The sequence below is a fragment of the Thermobia domestica genome, chromosome 11 (genome assembly GCF_964235325.1).
Source record: "Thermobia domestica chromosome 11, izTheDome1.hap1.1, whole genome shotgun sequence".
Taxonomy (NCBI): domain Eukaryota; kingdom Metazoa; phylum Arthropoda; class Insecta; order Zygentoma; family Lepismatidae; genus Thermobia; species Thermobia domestica.
This window is the reverse complement of record NC_137464.1, coordinates 125,425,562-125,434,168: the sequence shown is the minus strand read 5'-3', so window position 1 is coordinate 125,434,168 and position 8,607 is coordinate 125,425,562. Positions and strand designations below refer to the sequence as shown.

Below are 8,607 nucleotides of genomic sequence, written 5' to 3'. Positions count from 1 at the left end.
TGCCAGAGCAGGAGCATTACAAAATGGCGAACCAGCAACGGATTTGTTGTCATGGTAACAACCGTAAAAGGTAATGATGTTGAGAAGTTAAGGAAATATGGTGTACTGTTTGTGATCCTAAGTAAATTTTTCGAGAAAAGTGTTTAAGATAAATATTATATGAAAGTTTTATATTTACAATTTTAAAGTGTTCTCTTCAATTTTGGAGTGAATGGTGGCATTAGAAGAGAGGGGAGAAGAGAAGAGCTCTTCCAATCAAATGTTTAAAAAAATGGCAGAAAGTGATAGTAGTGGTAGTGTACTCTGTGTATGTTGCAAGGACGAAAATGTCAAAGACAGTGCAACAGAACAAATGCTGAAAAACAAAAAACTAATAGCTTGTGACGACTGTGGTTCGTGGAATCATTTCAGTTGTGTTAAGCTAAATGAGGACGAATATGACTATTGGAGTAAGGATCAGGTCAGGTGGATTTGTGAACCATGCAAATTAAAACAAAATCTGAATGAAGAAAATGTAGTGGAAATGTCTGCAAGTGTAGTAACAGAGCCAGAAGTAAACAAGACTGCAGAGAAGAAAACAAGAAGCGATACTGAAGAAGAGAATTCGAAAAGAGAAAAGAAGAAAAGAAACGATACTGAAAAAGACAAGTCGCAAAGAGAAAGGAAGAAAAGAAGCGATACTGAAGAAGAGAGGTCGAAGAGAATAAGGAAGAAAACAAGCGATACTGAAGAAGAGAGGTCAACGACAGAAAGGAAGAAAAGAAGCGATACTGAAGAAGAGAGGTCAACGACAGAAAGGAAGAAAAGAAGCGATACTGAAGAAGAGAGGTCGAAGAAAATAAGGAAGAAAAGCGATACTGAAGAAGAGAGATCGAAGACAGAAAGGAAGAAAAGAACCGATACTAAAAAGGAAAGAAGGAAGTCGAAACGTGATACTGATGACGAAAAGAAACATAGGACAGAGATGGAAGAAAGTGGGAATATAGAAACTAATAGTATGAAAACAAAACCCGTTCTGAAAGACAAAATTGAAGAAGATAAAAAGGAAAGAAAGAAGTCGAAACGTGATATGGAAGGCGAAAAGAAGCATAAAGGAGAAAAGAAAGGAAGTAGCAATATAGAAACTAACAGAGAGAAAATAAAATCCGATCTGCAAAGTAGAATTGAGGAAAAGGAAAGAGAAATAAAGAAGTTGAAAAGCTATATTGAGAGTGAAAAGAAGAAGAGAGAGAAGAAAGAAAGTAGTAAAATAGAAGCTAAGAAGAAAACAAATTCTGACATTGAAAGTAATAAAAGCAAGAAGAGAGAAAAGGAAGAAAGCAGTGGTAGAAAAATTGGAAGCAGAGAGAAGAAATATGAAACAGAAGATGGGAAAAAACAAGAAGATAGGAAAAGTTTAAAAAAGAGAGATTTTGAGGACAAACATAAAAGAAGAGAGAAGAAACGTTTAGAGATTAATAAAGAGAGTGATGATCAGTTGGGAAAAAGCTTAAAAGAAGTGAAAAAGAAGTCTACAAAAGAGAAACTAATGAAAGTTCACAATAGGAAACATGATGAAGAAACCCCGTTTGTTAGTTTTTGGGAAGAGACAACAGAAGAATATGAGAAGATAGTGAAAGATATCGATGAGATTAATTTTAACGATATGACCCAGAGTGAGTTTTTGCGGTTTATTTGCAAACAAAATAAGCAGTTTCAGAAAGAACTGAATATTAATATAAGTCGTAGTTTCGAACAATGTTATTCCTACTGGCATAATAAGATGGGCGAACTCAGACAGGAGATAGGTGAGTTCAAGATCGAGGTTAAAAAGGATGTAAATGAGAAACTAGAGAAAATAAAAGGAGAAATCCATGAAGTAAAACGAAAGGAAGAGGAAAAGAAGGAGAAAATTGATGAAGTTGAATCCACAATAGAATCAATGGTTACATGGCAGGATAGTATGAATACTCTAATTTGCGACATAAAGTCCGACCAGGAGAAACGGAAGGAAGAAATATATAGAACCCATGTAAAGTTATTAATGGTCGAAGCAGAAGTGGACAGACGAGTTAAAACTCTGGAGGAAGGATTTCAAACCCTTGGAATAGATAGAAACATACACAATACCCATGAACTTAGCGAAAATAAATGTGAAAACATACTGCCACGTGTTGCTAGTGTCACCACAAGTTATACAAATTCCGTTGTTACAACGGTAAGCCAAACACAGTCCCAGCCCAATTATGTGATGACATCTGCATTAAAAGATAATAAAATAGGAACCGATTCACGAATTATAAGTAGAGTCGCAGAAGAACAATGTCAGCCACTTAAACACCATGTGACAGGAAGTTTGAATGATGCAACAAAAAGAACTGAGTCAGCGGTACAACAGATAGTTGAACCTTCCCCTATGTTCGAATTAAATGACAATGATAACGAAATTGAAGGACAAAGAATAAAGTTCGGCGATCTTCGCGATTTTCCGAAATTTGACGGGCAATTCAATGGCGCTGCTAAAACATTTCTGGATAAGCTCACAAGGACATTGAATTTGTTTCAGTTATCTGAAAAAAACAAGTTGGTTGTTGCATCATTATGTCTAACTAGATCGGCTGAGGCATGGTTTAGGAGTGTCGAGGGTGAATTGAAAACATACGAGGATTTTGTGCGACGCTTTGAAAGACAATATCTGTCTCAACGAGTAGAGCGGGCCCAGAAAAGGCAACTACAACTTATGCGGTATGATAAAAATAAATATCAGACAGTTTCAGATTTTGCGTGGGCTCTAGTGCAGAAATATCAAAGTATAACAAGTGTTGTGGACGAAGAAGAACTCAAAGATTTAATCTTGAATAGCATTCCGGCTGATGATGCGAAGATTTTACGTGGTACACCCAGTAAAAACGTGGATGATTTGCTCCTGCGCTTAGCGGAAATACAGGACTACAGTGACAGTGATTATCGAAGAGGCACTGTGGAAAGCCGAGACCATAATCGTAAAATGTATCAACGACCACAAGTACATTATGTGAAAAATCTAACACTGATACTTCGGTTCAGACCGAAGTAACTGGTGTTCAGGACACACTGTCTACCCCGAGGCCTTTTGTTACGGATGCACCAATGCGAAATAGCAGCTATGAGAAGAGGAATACCACACCAAGACCAAGAAGAAAAGGATGGGGATTCCCAAATTATTGGCCTCCTCCTCCCTGGTACCAATATAACCCATATTGGTGGAGAAACAATAAATATCGACAAGATGCGACCGAAAGAAGAACTAATCCTAATATTATGAGAGACACGCCGACGGTTCACGAAGTCGCGCCTACTGCAGATTCGATTTCCTCGCCCTATTTACAAGGAAACTAGGCTAGCGGCCTACCAATATAGACGTCGAAGATTGCGAAAGTAAAAAATCCACTAATACGAATAAAATAGTAACATGTTATGTTGGACCCTACGTTATAGTAAAGCTATTGAGGAATTGTGCCATATTAGAAACATTAACTCGTCAAAATGTAGGAACACATAACCTTAAAAACCTGAAAATATTCAACTGTACAGAGGACGACAAACAAAGGATTTTGAACAAATATACTGTCACATCTGATATCCCTGATGACAACAAAAAGGAGTAATTGAAATTTTATCTCACGATAAAATTTTTTTCAACAAAGGGGAGAATGTTATGCGCCCCTATTCTCTATCAGTTCGGGATGCATTACATATTACGTATTTATTATATTATTATATATTTGTTCAATTTTATTTGTTTAATGTTTAATACTTTATGTTTGAATATCTTTGTTTGAATTAAATGTAGGTAATAAGTCTGCTAATCTGCAACTGAAGATATTTTGAGTAGAAAACGAAGCAAATTATAAATTGATATAGAGATACTTCCATGATGTTTCTGAGGATTTAGCAAGCGAGTTTATGTGGGAGATTTCAAATTTTTCGAAGGTGTAAGCGAAAAAGCTTGCGAAACAGAAGGAATTATTCTAGAAAAAAGGAATAAGTGATTTACCTTATACAATATTATAAATATAGTTTGTGTCGAAGATAATTATAAAAAATCATGCAGCATTAAGAAATTTTAGGTTGGGAGAGATCTATTTCTCTCTCTCCCATGTTCTTCTGCCACCAACATTATTAATCATGAATCAACCAAATTAACATTAAATAACAAAATGTACTTATTCTAAATTACAAGTTTTATTATGTGACAAATGCATCTAGGTTACAGTTATTTCCAAATTTAAATTTGATATGCGCAGGTCAGGAAAAAGTAAACCCAAAGAAGTAAGGGAAGTACTAGGAAGTAAAGTATATGTGTATATGTGTTTTTACTATTATTATCTGCAAGTAATAGAATGGGCTATAAACGGTCGTCTTTGTCAGGATGAAACTTAGAATATAATGGAGGAGTTTTCTCTGCTGTTGGTATTGCTGCTACGGTTGAACCCTGAAAAAAAAAGAAGAAAATACTTTATTAAATATAATCAAAGGATGTAAGAAGAAAGAATAAACAAAATACTACTTCCTAAATAAAAGATGGATGGGAATCGTACATAAAACAAGGAAGAGTAAACTAAAAGAAAATATAAATAAAATAGAATAATTGTTAATATAATTGATTAAGTTATGAAGATAAAAGATTAGCAGTAATACTTACCTGTGTAGGAATAACACCTCAGTTGCAGCGAAACACCGTGTAAGAGAAGAATGAAAGTTAATCATAACTATAGAACACATATATTACACTGCTCTATTACAATCTAAAGACCTAATGTAAAATTTAAGTAACTGAACTATGTTTTATTACCTGTACTTGCCATTATCTTCCATATTTTGTATATTTCCAATATCTCGTGGAAACAAGATTGTAATCATTAATGCTCTGGATTTGAATAGTTTAATATATTTCTTAACAACCATTTCATTTTAGGATTATTTCATGTATTTATTGATGCAAATTGTTTTATGTTACGTGAGGTTTTAAAAAATACTCACCTTGCGTTGTGATCGATTGTTTCTTTTACAACTCCCATCATTACCGCGAACCTAGAATTTTCCCCATTTTAGGAAAATGGGGTGGCGTATCCACTGGGCCACAGATGCTCACTTCTTCGCGGATGGAGAATAAGCCCGAAGAACGACACTGCATCTTCAATTTTGACAGTTGCGCATACCTGCGATATCGGCAGCTGAAGGTTAAATACTTGTGATTGGGTTGCAAATATGATGGATCCAGAAAACACCATACGGGTTGACGCGCGTCTGCACCACACAAGTAAGACATCGGATGCTTGCCAGAGCAGGAGCATTACACAAGGTCAGTGGTAACCCATGCCTTCAAACCAGTATATGCCACTGCTTGAAACTATGAACTCTACATTAACATCGGTCGTCTATCGATCATTTTATGTTACTCCCTCCCACTCTCCCAAAGTGTGCAAAGGTGTCTTATCCCTTACCCCAAAGCATGGAAAGCAAACACAGCCAGGGGCAGAGAGGGAGTGCTTTTGAAACGGACGATAAATGTAGTTTGTAGGAAGATTATAGCATCAATTTGTGTGACACGCATACCTCTTTTTATTTAAAAATATTGTGGTATACAATATGCTGAATTCAAGATGGCTGCCATGATGTACACTATACCATTTAACGCAGTTTCTACACCAATGCCAAATTGTAACATTTGGTTTTCCTCCGTCTGTGCGTCTCTTTGTTACTGCCCTATCATGATACATTTTTTCTATTAGATACATATGTTAAACATAGCACATTCTGTCGCAAACAGATGATGTGTCAAAAATGAGTTCACATTCTCATTTGTGGGCATGTTCAAGCTTAAGCTGAAGTGTAAAATCATAACCTTTTACATTTAAAACAATATTGTGTGATATGCAATATGGCGGAATTCAATATGCCTTCCATGGTGATTACACTCCAAATTAATGCAGCTTTTGCAATAATACCAATTGTATGTAACATTTATTTTTCCTCCGTTTACACATGTCGTTATTATTGTTGTCCCAATACTTTTCACTAACCCTGTATATAGATCCACATTTGTCTTCTCACAGCAAAATTAATCTAATCTTTTGCACAGAATATTTTTATACTATACTTTGATCCAGGGGTAAAAATGGAATTTTAGAACTAAGTGGAAAGTCAAGTTTGATTGGCCTATATCACGAGAAAACCAACTCCGAAATACGGGAGTGCAAGCAAACTTTTTTGGAGAATGACTTAATCGCTGGCGGTTGTTGCAGAACAATCCACAAGCAAACAAAACTAATATCACCATTCAAATTTCCTATTTGTTACTAATAATCATTTTTCCTTCTTTTCACAAACACTTCAATTTACTAAAAGGACACTATCCCCTTGTGCATGCCTCATCTCCACTCTTTCTTTGATCTCAAGCTTTTTACCGGTGGAACCGTATTTACCGGGCCCTTTTGACCAGGGGCCTTTCTGATGCGGGGCTCTTTTGACTCTGGCCTTTTTGTCGCGGGACCCTTTCGACCAGGGCCCAATTGACGCATGATCGTTCTTACTCGTTCCCTTTGGCAGCGGGGCCCCTTTTGACCCAGGCCCGTTTGACGCAGTTCCCTTTTGACTCGGGCCCTTTCGTCGCAGAGACCTTTTTACCTAGGTCTTTTCGACGCGGGCTGGTTTCACTCGCGTCCTTTTGTAGCAGGTTCCCTTTTGACACGGGCCCGTTTGACGCAGGGCCCTTTTGAATCGAACCTTTTTGTCGTGGAACTCTTTGGACCCGGGTCCTTTTGATGAGGGACGTTTTGATATGGAAACTTTTGACGCGGCCCTTTTGTTGCGGAGACCTTTTGAAAAGGGCACTAAAGACGCGGGGCCATTTGACTCGGGCCCTTTTGTAGTTGGGCCCCTTTTAACCGGGGCCCGTTTAACGCAGTTCCGTTTTGACTAGGGCCCATTTGTCGCGGAACAATTTTGACTTGGGCCCTTTTGATGAGTGGAGCAGTGTAAAGTAAAATATTTTTTAAAAACTTGATATTTGCATGATATACCGTTATCACTACAATCGACAACTGGTACTTCAGTACAAAGAGAGTGATAACTTTTTAACATGTATATGAATTGTCCAACTCGAAATTGATTATCCTAAATTAAATTGTCCCTTTCTCAAACCAAAGTCCGTGGGAGGGACTCTCATAATTTGTACATGAGAGATACTGGCGACCATCATTTCTGGATTGGCGAGTGCGTCTGATTTTGAAATTTTGCACCCTGGGTTAGTACATATGTTTTTATATTTGATGAATAATATTTACTATGTTATTTCGTTGGTTGGATCAGAGCATAATGCTCCTTTCAGCATCTTTCAGCATCTATTCAATATGAGACATGCACCTCTGCTTAACATGGAATTAGAACTACATGAGCACACCGGGAATTGAACCCGGGTCTCCCGTCTTGAAGTTGTGTACGCCCTTGACAATAAAAGAATACTGGTATACAGGTACGTATCAATTGAATGGAACACCTGAAAAAGTGACTTACTAGATTACTATAGGGCTGCACTATTTTTTGCCCTTAGAACAGCTTTGATGCGACTTAATGGAGTCATAGATGAGGTGATTAGCAAGAGTGGAGTACTGCATCATTCTGCGTGTAGTTCAGTCTGTCGAATTCGTGTCTAGAAAACAGGTATAAGTCCATTATTCGGCGGGCCAGAGGTAGTGTTCAATTTCATCTACATGTTCCTCAAATCACGACACAACTGCTTTAGCTGTATGAATGGGCGCATTATCGTCCTGGAATATGTCATAATTGACCGGAAACACCATCCCACGCATAGGATACAAACGGTCCTCTAAAATCGGATCACAATTACAGCAAAGGCGAGACCGGTAAGCGTCAACATAGAACCCAATGAAAGCCAAGATATTGCCTCCCATATGGTCACAAAGTGTCCACCATGTTTCATGGTTGGGCGGAGACACTGCATATCATACGCTTCTCTGGGTTTCTGACCACATAAACACGGTCGTGATTTGAAATATAATGAACGAAGACTCATCCAACAATATCACACATTTCCAGACATCAGCAGTAAATGTTGCATATTCGCGTCAACATAGGCGTCGTGCTAAAGCTTTATGGTCCCTTATGAACAGTTTCAGTTGTGCAACCAACACCGTATGTCCCTATCATGCAATTCGGGGCGGAATGATTTCGACATAGGCTGTGAGAACTGGTGCTCACAGCCTTGGGTCACTTTCATCACAGTCGCACGACAGTTCTAAGTGACAATCAGCTTTGATGTTCGGCAGTGCCTGTAACAGGGGGCTTCATTCCAACCTCTGTTCTTTTTCGCTAATGTGTTTTTGCCGTGAGTTTTGAAATGAAATGAAATGAAATTTTTGAGTTTTACGTCCCACGGTTATGCCGGTTAGGCTAAAGGAGACGGTGAATGAAATAGTGGAATGAAGAAAGTGGGAGGAAACGGGAGAACCTCGAGAAAACCCACGCAGACGGTGTTTGTCCACCACAAAGTTCACTTGGCAGGAGCAGGGTTTGAACCCGGGACCCCAAGCACTGCCGTGAGTTTTGTTGGTAGTAATAATCTTA

General features: G+C 38.0%; 1 protein-coding gene across 1 annotated transcript; it reads left to right on the top strand.

Moving 5' to 3' along the window:
• Positions 1-211: 211 nt before the first annotated feature.
• Positions 212-3,055, top strand: LOC145665268 (uncharacterized). Its single transcript, XM_081732562.1, has one exon. It carries the CDS (start codon positions 212-214, stop codon positions 3,053-3,055), a length of 2,844 nt encoding a protein of 947 aa, XP_081588688.1.
• The last annotated feature ends 5,552 nt before the right edge of the window (positions 3,056-8,607 follow it).

Coding starts and splice junctions, on each gene's coding strand:
- LOC145665268 (XM_081732562.1), top strand. CDS start 212: ATGGTGGCATTAGAAGAGAGGGGAGAAGAGAAGAGCTCTTCCAATCAA.